The following is a 16,104-nucleotide window of genomic DNA, read 5'->3' on the forward strand; positions in this document are numbered from 1 at the left end:
TTCTCACCTCAGGAGGAACAACATTAAGAGGAAGGGAAGTATCACACTGTTCATGGTCAGATCGCAAAGAAGCGACAAGGGAACAAGTTCACCTGCTGATCGCACCCATCTCTGTAAGATTCCTCCAACTTTTGTCCATTTCAAGCAATGATTTTAGAAGCTAATTTCCTGGTTGTGTTTTTTAATGTTTTAAGCTGATGTGTTTTTAGGAGTTTGCAGCCGCAGAGCAGAGACGAGGAGATCAACATGAGTTTGAAAGAAGCAGAAAGAGGATTTGTGATCTGCCTTCTCATTCTCTCAGGTACTTTATGTTGATCTTATTTTTCTGGTTCATTATGTATGATAATAGTGTTTAATGTTCATTTTCAGCATCATAACTTTAGCTTTAACTGTAAAGTTAATTAAATAACAAATTGTCTGTTGATCTACTTTTTTTCATTGTCTGTGCAAAACTAAGTCATTACTTTCCTCTGTTATAAAAACATTAAATAAGTATTTTAATTTAGACCCACATGTCTCGATCAAAGTTCGGACTTGAAAAGTGAATTTTAGAGAAACAACACTCTAAAATAATTTATTCTGATGCTGTCAGCTTTTTAATTTTTGGATAACTGGACGTTTTTTATGTGACTATAAATATCCCTTCTTTTATAAGCTGTATCAAACCATTGCTGAAATTGCCCCATAGCAGTACTATTTTCCTATTTTCTGGTTTATTGTAAGCAAGGCTTCTTGTAATTATCAGTTCAACACAATATTGCCCCAAAGTCCAGTTCAGCTCCACTTCCTTTACGATGTGTACATAAGTGACACAACCTGACATGGAACTTTCACACTTCACAACTCATTGCCTTTGTCAGTACTGTTTTCACAATAGCTGTGTGGTTAGATTGGTAAATTTACCCAGAAAAACCTGCAAGAAAATATAAGTATCAGACTGAACAATTAAAACCTGAAAGAAAAAAAAAAACTCACTGATTTTGTGATGAAGGGATGAGAAGTGGTGCCATCCAAAATTCTTTCCAATATTGTATTTTTCTGCAATATAAATTGCACATTCTTGGAGAGTCAGCAGCAGAAGCATCAGAAAGAGTTTGAGGAACTTGTGTGGGAGATAAGCTGAGAAACTGTCACTTAACTGTGACGAAGAAGAAGTTTGCACCATAAGTGATAGCACGTGCTAACACAAGTATTTATATGAGGGCTTTGTTCGAGACCGTGTTCGTTTGAAGAATATCTGCTATTGCTTCCACGTTGGATTGTTGATAGTCACAATCAAGTGATTAGATGAAGCACTGAGGCCCTTTTTGCACAAACCTGTTGAGCAGACGAAGTAATAAAACCTTTCACAATATGGAAGACAAGTGGTCCAAGAGTCAAAAAGAATCTGAGGTACAACACAGAAAACCCCTCAGAATCCAGTTTAGAAATCAAAGTCATGGAGAATCAGCTGAACGAATGACCCTCTTCACAACCTTTTTAAGCAAACTGATAAAGAATGCAAGCAATAAAGTCAGTGACTCACAGTGAGCTGTAACACCTCCTTGCCTTTCCCTGATCACATCTGATCTCGGAAGCTAAGGGTCAGGCCCGGTCAGTACCTGGTTGGGAGACAGCGAGGGAATACCTGGAATTCTAGGTGAATACAGTTAGAGGTTGCATGGCCGATGGTGAGAGTCGGTGGCTGCAGGGCTGATGTTGAAAAATACAGCTAATGTGGAAGGGCAGAAAGTTGTAATTCTGGAATAATTCCAGTAGGGGCCGATGAAGTTGGTTCCAAAACCATATAAAGCGCCTGGTTTCAGAACATTTTTTGGCCTCTATTACTAGTTTCCACAACTGAGTCATCTTGACCAGAGTCTAATTTTCATGTAAATCAACTGTTGATTTTATTTTATGAGTTTTGCATAAATCTGCCTACCACAGCGCCTCCTCTGTCCAAGTGATGCAGTCATGTGACGGGCTTGACCAATGACACATCTGCATCAAATGTTAAATATAGAGACGTCCTGCTCAAATCCTCAAAATGGGATTTCAGAACACCATGGGTGAAGCCACGTAGTAATCGTCCATCTTTTATATACCGCTACTGGTGCAGATTGCAGTCTTCCTTCCATCAGTCTACCCCAGGGTAGCTGTGCCCACATATGTAACTGAGTAACCGAGCAAATTCATTCATCCATTTTCCTTGCGGTTTGTCCTTTCAGAGTTGCAGGGGGCTGGAGCCAATCCCAGATTTATTTGGGCGAGGGCAGGGTCCAGCCTGAACAGTTTGCCAGTCTGTTGCACGGCCGACAAACAACCACGCACTCTCACATTCCCACCTAGGGGTAATTTAGGGTTGATAATTAACCTGACATGCATGTTTTTGGAGTGCCTTTCAACATGGAGTAAATGCAATTGTAAGTGACTTTGAGCTCCCTGAAGGCAGGTGCTTCATTAAACCGATGCATTATTATTGTATTTTTTGTCAATTGGAGAGACAGGCCTGCTAACCCATATTGATGGAGTAAAATGCTTTAATAGATGGTGGGTATCAGTTTTGATCTTGTTAGTAAAACAGCTTCTGTGTGTGTTTCTTTTAGGCCCTGTTCACACAAAAACCTTTCAAGTGAAAATGCATAATTTTCACATTTTCTTTTCAGAAAAGTTTGGTGTTTACAAGGCAAATCTTTCAAAAAATGAATATGTAAATTCAAACTGTATTCTTTTGTTTCAGTGGTGAAGAGTCAAAATAGATATGGAGTGAGTTACTCTTCATCTCAGATTTGTGCCTTGAAAGGATCGACAGTAAAAATACACTCCATCTACATATATCCATATGCAATAAATGAGACGCTCACAGTGGTTGAAAAAGGACTCTGGTTCATGAGAAAGAACGGTGATCAGCCGGTGGATCTGCAGACAGAAGCACAGTTTGCAGGTCGGGTGACGTATGAATCTGATAAGAACCATCACAACCTGACAATCAAGGATCTGAGAGAGAGCGACTCTGCAGAGTTCAGCTTCATGTTCACAACAAATCAGCCAGGTGGAGGAGCTGCTGGTTCACCAGGAGTCACTCTCACTGTCACAGGTACCAGCTCTCAATCAGCTGTGGATCACTGTGGCGTTTCGGTACAGGAATTGACACCTTTCATTGTTGAATGCTGTTTCACCCACATCCAGCACTTCAGGTGGTGGTGACGAAGCCAAGTCCACGGTTGTATCCTTCTTGGGCAGAGTTGAAGTGCTGGAGTAGGTGTAATTTACCAACAGATCATTTTGTCTGGTACAAGAACGGACGGAAAATCTATGAAAACCAATTTGAGGTCCGGCAGTACTTCAAATATGAAGACAGCATGTCCTGTGCCAGGAAAAGTTATGAGAAGTTTCCCTCTCCTTCAGTGTGTGAGTTCACTTCATCAAACAAAAAGTCATCCTGTGCTTACTTCACTGTTTGAAAATTTATTACAGGACACTTCCCTTTTTCACGTTGTTTCTTCATGCAACAAATTGTGCTGTATAACTTTTAACAGTTGATATCTTTCTCTTCGTAGGCATCCTCAGGCCAAACTGTAACAGAGTGACCTATTCTGACAGGGCAATCTGCGCCCTCAGTGGTCAAACTGTGGATATTTCATGCTCATATAGCAGCAGAGATCACGTTGTATCATTGTTCTGGTTCAAACCGAACCCCCGTCTTCAGTTAGACCCTGATGACCTCAACAACGACCCCCAGTATGCAGGTCGTATTGAGGTCCTGGAACCAGAGAGAGGACGCTCCGTTCTGAGAATCAATGAACTAAAAGAGAGCGATTCAGCTGAATACCAATTCAAATTCAAAACCAAAGGGTTTGAATGGAGGAGCAGTCTACCTGGAACAACGCTGACTGTCACAGGTACTGATGAATCCACACATTTAGCAGCAGTCATCTATTACCAGATCCATTTGTCCATCGATATTCTTGCCACACTTCATCCAACTCATTGTGTTATGAGAGCTTGAGTCCAAAAAAACTGACAGTGCTTGAAAGTACAGGGCACATACTGAAAAATAGCCAGTGTTTGGATGACTGGAGGAAGCTGGATCAGCATTATTCACTCAAGAACAACATGCAAACCCTATCCAGGAAATCATAGGCTGAATTTAACCAGGGTCCTCTCCTGCTAGGTGACACCACCCTCAAGCTTCATGACATAAATTGAAGAAAAATGTGTTATATTTTTGCAGGGATGTCAAGTACAGTCCAGTACAGTTGTTATACAGTTTGCATCATAGTACAGGGAAAAATATTTCACACTCTGTGCAACATTGTGATGGAAGACCTGCACAACCACAAAGTACCACAAAATGTTCTGAGAGAACAGTTTAAGACATTATAAAGATTAAACTGTATTTGTCTGTAAGCTCTCATAAATAAAAAGCACAAATAAATTACAACTTTATATATTGACAAAAAAATGCCACAAAAAAAAAAATCCATGTCCTCAAGCATTAATCAGCACAAAAGTATGTTTGTTGAAGTGTGTGTGAGTGTGTGTGCCTGTAGGGAGTCATCACTTGTGCCCTGCAGTCTTGACCTACTGTCGTGGAATTTTATTTTAAAAAGTATCCTAGGCCAGTCACGGTGCAAAAAACCCCACAAACATATATTCCAGAAAAAACGTAAAATCCTCAAGTATATCCACTCTTGGTTCTTGAAGTCTTCCATCGTAGTTCTCCTCAGAAAAATCAGGCAGAGTCAGAGTCAGAATGCAAAAGGAGGACTTTATTCCCAAAAAACCCTCCTGGCAGTCAGGTTGACCGAAAGAACTGACGCGTCGATCGCTCTCCGCTCCATCTATTTATACTATTTCTTGAGAGTTTGTTGCTTCTCAATTGATTCTTCGTCAAAACACAATTGCTCAAAACCATTCGTTGCTTCTCAGTTGACTCTTCGTCAAGACACAATCACTCAAAACCATTCGTTGCTTCTCAATTGTCTCTTCCCCCTCCCCACAAAGGTCAATGTCCGTGACCCCTTGGGAGGCCCTCTCAGCCTCCATCAAGTCTCCATCAAGTCTTTCCAAATGCCAGGTGTTGTGCAACAAATCATAGTGTTATATTTCTTGTCCAATGAGCCTCATTTACACCAGAGGGAGACAGAGAGACAATTGACCTGTAGTCTTAACTTTAAAAAACAAACTGTCCAGCTGCCAAGAGGCTGCCGTAAAAATGAAACATGGCAGGCTGGCGAACAGAAAAAGGATACATGTCTTTTCTACACCTGTGTCTACTAGCATACTATAACTACCAGAGACATGCATTACATGAACAATAGTAAATAGCATAATATAATAAGCATGATGTAAAGAATATTATAAAATTATTCTACACTACCTGAGGGAGATACAGCTGTGTAGAATATGAATGGGTGGATGATTGTTCACTTCACTAGGCACGTTTACATGGGTCCAAAAATTATCCTTATAATCAGATTATAAATGTGTCATATAGTCACCTGAGTGGATCCGTTTCGCTCGGAGTGGATTATACTTTGGATCTGAGTCTATGCCGATCAATATTCTGCTTGTGCTTCATATAAACCGCCCCTGACAGCGGAGCAGATTGTACGAGCGGATTATTTGTACTTGCCGACTACAAAGCTAAAGATCAGAACGTAAAATTCCGTGAGACTTTCTGTGCATGTTACAGACTTGTCGTCCATTTGGGAGGACACGTATAATCCGCGTCAGCCGGGCCCTTGTGTACGAGGATTGAACGTGGATCGCAAATGTGTTCAACACGATTGTTCTCAATAGGATTGGAAAAAAAACACCCATGTAAACTGAGGCACTGTTGTGCTGTCACCCTCAGCTCTGCAGGTGGAGGTTACCAGAATAATAATGGTCCATCAGTCCCACACTGAGGCGGAGCTGATGTGCCGAAGCAGCTGCGGTCCGGCTGGTCATCTCTCTTTTGTGTGGTTCAAGAATGGAAAGAAAATTCTGACACAGCAAACTTCAACTTACACAGACAACTTTTATCCTGGAGATGTCGTCTCCTGCACGTTTCAAGGACACGAGGATAACTGCTCTCCATCTGTCTGTAAGTGCCTTCACTGTGCCACCCATAAAAGTTCAAATGGGGTTCTCAAGCAGGGGTTTCTGTTAGAAGGGATTGGGTTTTCGGAAAGCTGTGAACCCCATCTCTCATCTCTGATGTTTACAGTGCAGCCAAACAGCAGCAGACACAACCACAATCACCAAACACTGAAAAGAACAAGACAATAGCTGTGGTTACAAGGACCTATGTAAGTTAATCCAATTGACTGCCAACCTGATTAAAATTTCCACCATATAAACACTTCAATCTGATCATATTTACACCATTCAATTGATATTTTGTTTGGATCAGAGGGTGTGGTGTAGTGTGGGTTTTGATTTGATCACAGTTCATGTAAACAGCTCATTGGGTTAATCATTTTGTGCGCATGCCTGTGACGTGGGTTCACCAAAGATCATGATGAAACCACATAGACACACACAAAAACGTCCCGTGCTCGTCCCTATTAAGGTATCTGTGGTGGAAAAGGTTTGAGCATTAAAGTAAAAGTGGAATATCTAGTTGAGTTTTGTGTTATTGTACTTTTTTTCTCTCTACAAACACAACACAATACTTATACATTCACACATTACAGGTGGGCAAAACCCTATAATTTACAAGTCACGGATGAAAAAACAAAAAAAAAAAAAACTGACATGCTCACAGCTTTGCGCTTATCATTGCAATAAATATGGTGAAAAATATTTTGTACCTGTATCAATGTGAAGGTCTTTCCAGCAAGTCATAGATTTTGTTTCAATGGTTCTAGTTTCACAAGTTTGTCACCTTTATCTCCAAAAATACCTTCATACATCTCTTCCTGACTTTGCACTAAGATAATGGTATTTGTTGTTGCAATTTAAAAAAAGGAAAAAGAAGTACTATAAGTGTAATTACTCTGGTGAATTATTAATGATTAGTACTTAGTCAGTGTGACAAATGTCAAATGTTGATGTGTCTCATGTGCTTCAGTGTGAAAATGGTAAAGCACTTTTTTTTTCATGACAGCTAAGGTGATAGGTTCACTTTCACAGTCGTTATTCAGCAGTGCAGAGGAAGGTGACTATTTGCACTATGCAGAAATTCATTTAAAATGAACCTGACTAAATAAAGACTTGTTTTGCTGCTGCTGCTCCAAGTTCAACAACTACATCACAATTGCCTCACTTCAGATGCAATGGAAACATACCATTTCAGATAATTCTTTAGTGTTGTTTACAGATAAAAAATAAAAGTAAAATCCAAAGTGAGAGAATTTAAATGAAAATGTGTCTTTAATTGAGATTAACTCAAAACGTTAAATGATTTAAATTTATATTAATTCTGATAATTCTTTATCTGGTGGTGTTTGGTTCATTCAAATTGTCTATCGTGTCAACACTGAGAATCAATGCCCTACAGTACCAGTGCAACTGTTTTTTTTTTTCATTTTGCATGATAGATTTTGTAAGAAGACATCAAAATATAAATGATTGTTTTCAAAGTTTGAATACTTTTTACAAACAGTTAAAGCAATTTACTCAAGTTATGAAGTCAGAACAGCTAAATTAACACTAAGAACCACTCATCTGCAGATCCTTCAAAGCTTCCCGCTCTATTTGTGAGTCCGTCCGGTGAGATCGTGGAGGGCGGCTCGGTCACTCTCACCTGTCGCATCGATGGAGATCCAGCAGTTACAACTACTTTGTCCAAAGACAACCGCACTCTGCTGCTTGGACCAGCAGGGACTCATAATTTCACCTCCATCAGCTCTAATGACAGAGGGCTCTACCACTGCAGGTCTCAGGATCAGCACTCTGTGTATTTATTCATAGATGTGCAGTGTAAGTAAATGTTGGTAAACCAGTTGCATTGTGAGTAGAGGGTCTTACTGTTTGTATATACCCATTTAAGTAATATATCACTTCCGTCCAGACGCTCCTAAGCTTCCCCTGGTGTCGGTGAGTTTCTCTGGTGGGATCGTGGAGGGCAGCTCAGTGTCTCTGACCTGCAGCAGTGACGCTAACCCAGTAGCTAATTACACCTGGCACAAGGAGGAGGAAGAGTTACCCAAAGCATCGGGGGAGATCTTCACCATCACTGATTTCAGACCTGAACACAGCGGAGGTTACTACTGTGAAGCTCAGAACAGCAGAGGACGTCGCAAGTCCACCGTACATCGGCTTAGTGTTGCAAGTAAGCTACAGCAGTAACTGTAATATCACTGGTTCAGGTAACACATTCAGTGCTGGCTGCTGTTAGGAAATTTTTGAGTATTCAGTGGGTTCAATGTGGACAATATTCAGAAGTTTCCAGTGAAAAGCAGCTCAGTTACTCTTATGCTAAAGTCATTTTTTGAAAGAGGAAAACCTCATCTTTGAAAAGTACTTCTATGCTCTTAATAGCAACTTGAAAAAGGCCCCAAAGCAGGTAACATCAACACCATAGGATGGCCGAATATCATGCATGCCCCCCAGTAGGGTCTCCCATGGCAAACAGGTCCTGGGTGACGGGCCAGACTGAGAGCAATTCAATAGCCCCTATGCAGAGAAAAAGCACAAAGGTAGTTACGTCGCCTGGTATGGCGCAGCTGGGGCCCCACCCTGGAGCCAGGCCTGGGGTTGGGGCTTGTAAGCGAGCGCCTGGTGGCCGGGCCTTTGCCCACGGGGCCCGGCTGGGCTCAGCCCGAAGGGACGACGTGGGCCTGACCTCCGGTGGGCTCACCACCCACCGAGGGAACCGTAGGGGCCGGGTGCAATGTGGATTGGGTGGCAGCCGACGGCAGGGTGCCCGGCGACCCGATCCTCAGACACAGAGACTAGCTCTAGGGACATGGAATGTCACCTCATTGGCGGGGAAGGAGCCTGAGCTTGTGAGGGAGGTTGAGAGGTACCGGCTAGATATAGTCGGGCTCACCTCCACACATAGCCTGGGCTCTGGAACCCAACCTCTGGAGAAAGGCTGGACTCTCCACTTTTCTGGCGTTGCCTGCGGTGAGAGGCAGCGGGCTGGTGTGGGTTTGCTTATAGCCCCACAGCTCAGCCACCATGTGTTGGAGTTCACCCCAGTGTTTTGTTGTTGGACTTCTGTGCTAGCCAGTTTGTCCATAACAAATACCATGTTTGAGCACAGGGGTGTCCGTAAGTGCACTTGGCACCAGGACACCCTAGGTCGGAGGTCGGCTGCCGTCAAGCTGAAGGAGTCCTATCGAGCCTTGCTGGCTCATGGGACTCCCGAAGCAGCTGACGGGTACCGGCAGGCCAAGCGAACTGCAGCCCGAGTGGTTGTGGAGGCAAAAACTCAGGTCTGGGAGGAGTTCAGGGAGGCCATAGAGGAGGACTATCGGTCGGCCTCGAAGAAATTCTGGCAAACCATCCGGCGCCTCAGGAGGGGAAAGCAGGTCTCTGCCAACACTGTTTACAGTGGAGGTGGGGAGCTGCTGACCTCAACTGGGGATATTGTTGGACGGTGGAAGGAATACTTCGAGGACCTCCTCAATCCTGTCACCACGTCTTCCATGGAGGAAGCAGAGGCTGAGGTCTCAGAGGTGGCCTCGTCCATCACCCAAGCTGAAGTCATTGAGGTGGTTGGTAAGCTCCTCTGTGGTAAGGCACCGGGGGTGGATGAGATTCGCCCTGAGTATCTTAAGTCTCTGGATGTGCAGGGACTGTCTTGGTTGACACGTCTCTGCAACATCGCGTGGCGGTCGGGGACAGGGCCTCTGGATTGGCAGATTGGGGTGGTGGGCCCCCTGTTTAAAAACGGGGAACGGAGGGTGTGCTCCAACTATAGGGGGATCACACTCCTCAGCCTCCCTGGGAAAGTCTATTCCAGGGTACTGGAGAGGATAATTCGACCAATAGTCAAACCTCGGATTCAGGAGGAACAATGCGGTTTTCGTCCTGGTCGTGGAACAGTGGACCAGCTCTATACCCTCCATAGGGTGCTCAAGGGTTTGTGGGAGTTCGCCCAACCAGTCTACATGTGTTTTGTGGACTTGGAGAAAGCGTTCGACCGCGTCCCTCGTGGTGTCTTGTGGGGGGTGCTCCGGGAATACGGAGTTCGGAGCCCCTTGTTAAGGGCCGTACGGTCTTTGTATGACCGGAGTACGAGTCTGGTCCGCATTGTCGGCAGTAAGTCGGACCTGTTCCCGGTGCGTGTTGGACTCTGGCAGGGCTGCCCTTTGTCACCGGTTCTGTTTATAATCTTTATGGACAGAATTTCTAGGTGCAGCCAGGGGCCGGAGGGGGTCTGGTTTGGGAAGCACAGGATTTCATCTCTGCTTTTTGCAGATGATGCTGTCCTGTTGGCTTCATCGAACCCAGACCTACAGCATGTACTGTGGCGGTTCGCAGCCGAGTGTGAAGCGACAGGGATGAGGATCAGCACCTCCAAATCTGAGGCCATGGTTCTCGACTGGAAGAAGGTGGCTTGCCCTCTCCAGGTCGGTGGAGAGACTCTGGCCCAAGTGGAGGAGTTTAAGTATCTTGGGGTCTTGTTCACAGTGGGGGACGGATGGAGTGTGAGATTGACAGGCGGATCGGTGCAGCGGCTGCAGTGATGCGGTCGTTGTATCGGTCCGTCGTGGTAAAGAGGGAGCTGAGCCAAAAGGCGAAGCTCTCGATTTACCAGTCAGTGTACGTTCCCACCCTCACCTGTGGTCATGAACTTTGTGTCATGACTGAAAGGACAAGATCCCAGATACAAGCGGCTGAAATGAGCTTCCTCCGTAGGGTGGCTGGGTGCTCCCTTAGAGATAGGGTGAGGAGCTCAGTCACCAGGGAGGAGCTCGGAGTAGAGCCGCTACTCCTCCACATCGAGAGGGGCCAGCTGAGGTGGCTCGGGCATCTGGTTAGGATGCCTCCTGGATGCCGCCCTAGGGAGGTGTTCCGGGCATGTCCCACTGGGAGGAGACCCCGGGGAAGACCCAGGACACGCTGGAGAGACCATGTCTCTCGACTGGCCTGGGAACGCCTTGGCATCCTCCCAGAGGAGCTGGAGGAAGTGTCTGGGGACAGGGAAGTTTGGGTATTCCTGCTGAGACTGCTGCCCCCGTGACCTGGCCCCAGATAAGCGGTAGAAAATGGATGGATGGATGGATTTCGTCCTAATGAGTATAATTGTAATGACTCTGTTTTGGTAGAATAACATCTATGGAAACACTCACATTAACAAAGAAATTAGCTTTGTTTTCCTGTCATTCACAATTGGACTCAAACATTTAATGTTTATGCTTCATTCTTGTTTAAAGGTTCGTGGAAACTTCCAGTGGCTCTATCGATCACCGCTGTGTTTCTGGGTTTTGTCCTCCTTTTTCTCATTCTGTGGTTTAGGTGAGTAAACTGTTTCTCACTGATATATTCTCTACATTACCTCCTAACCCTTTGTAATCCTGCTCAGTGTTTTCATAGAGCTCTATTGGCAAATAGATCTGACTAAAAAATATGATGATTCACAGTCATTCCAACCTTGTTTGTTTAACTGTTGTTTTTTTAATTGTTGTATAATTTTTTTTCCCATATACTCATGTTAACACACTTACTACAATAGTGCAATACTGATGTGCGTTATCGTGTACAGAAATAGTTTGGTGCGTTTTCATCACATATTACAGTAATTTGTCATGTACCCTTGAACAGCTATTCTTAAACTGTGGTAGCTCCCTCTAGTGGTATGTGGAGGAAAGTTAGGTATATATAGTTATCCATCCATCCATCCTTTAGCCTCTTACAGAGTTGTGGGTCACTGGAGCCAATACCAGCTGACTATGAATGGGGATTAAACAACTGGACAGGTCACCAGGGCAAACACAGGCCGACAGACAATCGCACACACTCACATTCACACCTTCAAGTCATTTAGGGTCATGGAACCTGACATGCATGTTTTTTGAACTATGGAAGGAAATCATTGGCTCACTTGAATGTGCAATAGCAGAGGTTTTGCTATTAGCTATAGATTTCAAGATTCATTCTGTTTTGCACTGTTTTGATCATTTCATATTTTTTCAAATAAATTTATTTGAAAAGATAGCTGTCATAGCAAGTTCGCTCGCATGACACTTGTAAGTCAGGTGGACTTTAGCATCATCCATTTATGTAGGCTTGTCTCTCACGTGTTGAAAAATTCTTAAACCTATTGGTCTGTATGTCCATATTGTTTTAATTAGAAGAGAGAGATCTTCCAAGCAACAGTCAGAAAGATCAGAGGCCATCAGACAGGTAAGGGCTGTATCTATATGTCCTGGGGCCAAAGGCAAAAGGCACGGTGATGCCCCCCTCAACTCTTTATTTCCATGTCTTCAACTTGGCCTTATGAGGACGATTCCCAACTTGTGACTGCAGTCTAGCTGGGATTCAAGTTGTGTGGCTGATATCAGTGATATGGACTGCAGTCTCTGAGAATCTTCATTCCAGTAACCATGCAGTTTTTTTCTTGATTGTTGTTGCCTTCCTGCTTGGGGCCCTAGGAAAGGGCCTACCTTGCTTTTACTGTTGTGATGCTTGCTAAGAACACTTGGACTTCAGCAGTGATTGCAGCAGCAGTTACAGCAGCAGACTGAAAAAACAAGTTTCTTCTGTGCTGACCACAGTCTTGTTAGTCTGTTAGAAATTTGTGTTAATGTATGCTTAAGGTCCTGGATGTAGAGTTGCTTGAGTTGATGTGAAATGGATTACAAAATAAATGTCCTCATTAGGAATTCCAGATTAAGACAATGATTACTCTGTAAATCTTGAGTTCACTGATCAATACGGCTGCGTGCAGTGTTAGCACGGACAAGTGAATGCTTTGAATGCTGGATGTAATTTGACCAATATAACAAAATACATAGCATAATTTCTAAATGTAAGAGCTCTTTTCTGTAGTTTGATTATTAAATCTCCTGTATATTCATTTTATACTCATTTCACCAGATCCAAGCACAGTATAGGACCTACGTATATGCCATTATAAGTGGAAAATAGAGAATAATGGATAATTTATAAACAGAACAACCAGTTTTCATTATTTTTTGCTTAGATATTTTGTGTGGCTTCTGACACGGTTTTTCATCTACAATCTCTCCTAAAGATGTGGTGTCATATAGTCTGTCGATCTCAACTCCGTGTAAATTCAGTTTTGTTTAATCATTAATAGAAGCCCCATATATACGCCATACATTTTGTTTTATTGAAATGTAGTGATCCTTTGATAACATCAAAATAATTTTTAATAAAAGTAATTCCCTTCACACTGAGATGACTAATTTGTTTTATATAATTTCTGGAACTAAATTTGTGTCATCAGCAAATGTAATAAATGTTACTTATTTGATTTAGTAATGATTCCATTTAAAAAAAAAAAAAAAAAAAAAAAAAAAAAATATATATATATATATATATATATATATATATATATATATATATATATATATACACATACATACATACATACATACATACATACATACATACATACATAATACATATATAATTTTGATCTCAAAACTGAACCCTGTGGAACACCACAGGTTACTTATCAAGCGTGGGATTCAGTGTTATTGATTACAACATACTGGATTTTTCTGAAACAACTTTGAATCCAGTGTTGACATGTACCTCTTACAGAAACCATGATGTTTAAAGTTTGTGTAATAGTAACGAATGATCAGTTGTGTCAAATTCTTTTATTATATATATGTATTTTTTATCTACAGCTGCTTATATATTTTCAATGATTTTATTTTTGTTCATCAAATTATTTTTTTCTGTGTGGCCAGCAGGAGGATGACCTTCAATATGCAAGCGTACAGTTCACGGTGAAGAGAGAAGACCCCGTCTATTCTAACTTCAACCCGACACAGCTCCATAGACAAGAAGAGGAAAATGTCGTTTACGCAACTCCCAGATGCTCCAGTGCTCCAGGGTGAGAAGCGCCTCACAGAGGACAGCTTAAACTGCACACTTAAGAGTAAATTATCAATACTGCATGTTTGGCCACTTTTTGGGAGCATACATCAGCATGTTTAAAGAATTAAAAGTCTGAATTGTGATTTCACAATGTTTCACTGTCTGGTATTTTCTCCTCAGTACAAGTTGTGAGGATGCATCTGCACTTTATGGGAATGTGAACAAAGGCTTCCGAGAGTGAAGACTTTATGGATGTGCTGTTTCTGCTGCACAGGGAACCTTCAAACACGCCGTTAAAATTCAACAGAAAGGCAATGATGACCCCAGGAATAGTATCTGACAATCACTGTTTTTTCTATTTTTTAAATATATTTTTTTCATTACTTTGAAAAATCACCCTTTCAGAAACAAAAGTCTTGAAAAAAATGCGTGTTCACATTTTACATGTATGACATTTTATGTGGTTTGTGCACATCTTTCTTGATCTGCTTTCATTAGCACCATAAACACGACGAGCCAAAAGTTGCCATTGAACTACCAGTTTTCATTGGTTTTCTGACTATATCTAACAGGTCTCTGATATGAACTGGCTAAATTCTGAGGAATTTCCACTTCTCTAATTGGAAAGTTTTTAGCAGGTGAAATATTTGATACTGAAGAACAACAAGCTTCCTGAAGGGAGCCAAGAAGAACGTGACCTTTGCACTCCCCCTGCTGCACTTATGTCAGTCTGCTGTGGGTAAGAGAGAACCGCTGTTTTCTTTTTACATATTCTAAATAAATAAACATCAAGTCAAATCAAACCACAGCACACGACACAGAGGTTGATAGATATGGGATTTTAAGATAACGCTCCCGATAGCTCAAAACTACTGCAGATTTAGATTCTGGAGACAGGAGTCTGCAGACTCAACCACCCATTCAGTCATTTTCGCAGCAAACTGAATAATAGGATTTTGGAACTTTGGAGGTTAGAGTCTTCAGTATGTCAACAATGAGAAACAAAACTAATGGGATTGCAAAGGTGCAAAACTGTTTAAATTCACACATTCTGTAATGTTTGCATTGCAGTCAAAAAACTAGTGACAGTGGACATTTTAACAGTTTTCTCATATGTATAACAATTTTCCCAATGTATTGTTGAGGCATAAAATATATTGTACTTCGTGTGGTGCTTAGCCCACCTACGGGCTTCACTATTGGTAACCTCCTTTGAGACAGATCAAAGCAGCTGCCGTGTCAATCCTGTATGTGCGGTGGCGCATCCCACACCCCTCACCACCGCTATATAGGCGGGTGAGCCCCTCAATCTCCCTTCCTCTTTCTCAGCTCCAAAGGTGCAAAACTGTTTAAATTCACACATTCTGCAATGTTACCATTGCAGTAAAAAAAACTAGTGATAGACATTTTAAAGGAGAACTAGAATTTGGCACTCAGAGAGCGCAGACCTCCGCCACAGGTCAAATCAGTCACCAAGCCACATCGCATGCCGCACGCCCCCTGTCGGTGGGCCTGCCCAACTATGTGAAAGACGCCCTATCTCTCAGTGATAAAGAATCCTTTAAAAAATTCCTGGATCCAGACAGTGATCCGGATCATCACCAAAATTGTATGGATTCTAAGTTAACCCAAGACCCACCTTTCCACAAAGTTTCATTGCAATCCGTCAATTACTTTTTAGGTAATGTTGCTAACAAACAAACCAACAAACCGAGTGATTCCATAACCTCCTGGCGGAGGTAACTATGCAAGATTTGTTTTAGCGCTCCCCCTACAGGTCTCCTGTGAAATCTCACTGTCGTAAATGTTCTCTGCATCACCCCCCCTCCCCCACCCCCACCCCTGCACAGAGAGTGTCCCACTTCCGTTTTATTTTTTTCCACTCCTCAGACAAAGGTTTTTTCTGTCTTTTTGGTTCTGCCATCCGTGAGCACCTAAGGGTGGCGTTGCTAACGCTAGCGAGGGTTTTACGTGCTTTTATCCTTGTACTCCCATATGAGTGCCGTAAAGCAGGTTTTTTCTCGCGAGATGTAGTCGGGCCCGCTCCCCTGAAAGTTGCAAGTGCTGTTTTCAGGTCACAGACCCTGGGGGGAGTGGAGGGACCGGCGAATCACCATGCCAAGTCTTTGTTTTAACCCCCACAGGGATTCTGACAAACATTTGTTGAGG

The 16,104-nt window shown here is 42.7% G+C and overlaps 1 protein-coding gene across 3 annotated transcripts; it reads left to right on the forward strand.

The window, feature by feature from the left end:
* The first annotated feature begins 64 nt into the window (after positions 1-64).
* LOC115390164 (B-cell receptor CD22-like) lies at positions 65-15,562 on the forward strand. Of its 3 annotated transcripts, none has more exons than XM_030093923.1 (11): positions 65-113; positions 210-3,076; positions 3,169-3,390; positions 3,540-3,881; positions 5,840-6,070; positions 7,642-7,890; positions 7,982-8,242; positions 11,298-11,379; positions 12,216-12,267; positions 13,806-13,951; positions 14,116-15,562. In XM_030093923.1, exons 2-11 carry the CDS (start codon positions 2,869-2,871, stop codon positions 14,174-14,176), a joined length of 1,854 nt encoding a protein of 617 aa, XP_029949783.1. In that variant the 5' UTR covers positions 65-113; positions 210-2,868; the 3' UTR covers positions 14,177-15,562. The 3 variants fall into 3 exon arrangements, 2 of the variants coding, with proteins under 2 accessions (XP_029949783.1, XP_029949784.1); XM_030093924.1 differs by having other exon boundaries at positions 13,809-13,951; XR_003931650.1 differs by lacking the exon at positions 12,216-12,267.
* The last annotated feature ends 542 nt before the right edge of the window (positions 15,563-16,104 follow it).

Source organism: Salarias fasciatus, chromosome 6 (assembly GCF_902148845.1).
Source record: "Salarias fasciatus chromosome 6, fSalaFa1.1, whole genome shotgun sequence".
NCBI classification, from domain to species: Eukaryota; Metazoa; Chordata; class Actinopteri; order Blenniiformes; family Blenniidae; genus Salarias; species Salarias fasciatus.

What these genes read in the sequence shown, in the direction of transcription:
- LOC115390164 (XM_030093923.1), top strand. Translation starts at nt 2,869, where the DNA reads ATGAGAAAGAACGGTGATCAGCCGGTGGATCTGCAGACAGAAGCACAG. An exon ending in AGTCACTCTCACTGTCACAG is followed by an intron (nt 3,077 to 3,168) that starts GTACCAGCTCTC and finishes ACCCACATCCAG; the next exon opens with CACTTCAGGTGGTGGTGACG. An exon ending in TTTATTCATAGATGTGCAGT is followed by an intron (nt 7,891 to 7,981) that starts GTAAGTAAATGT and finishes ACTTCCGTCCAG; the next exon opens with ACGCTCCTAAGCTTCCCCTG.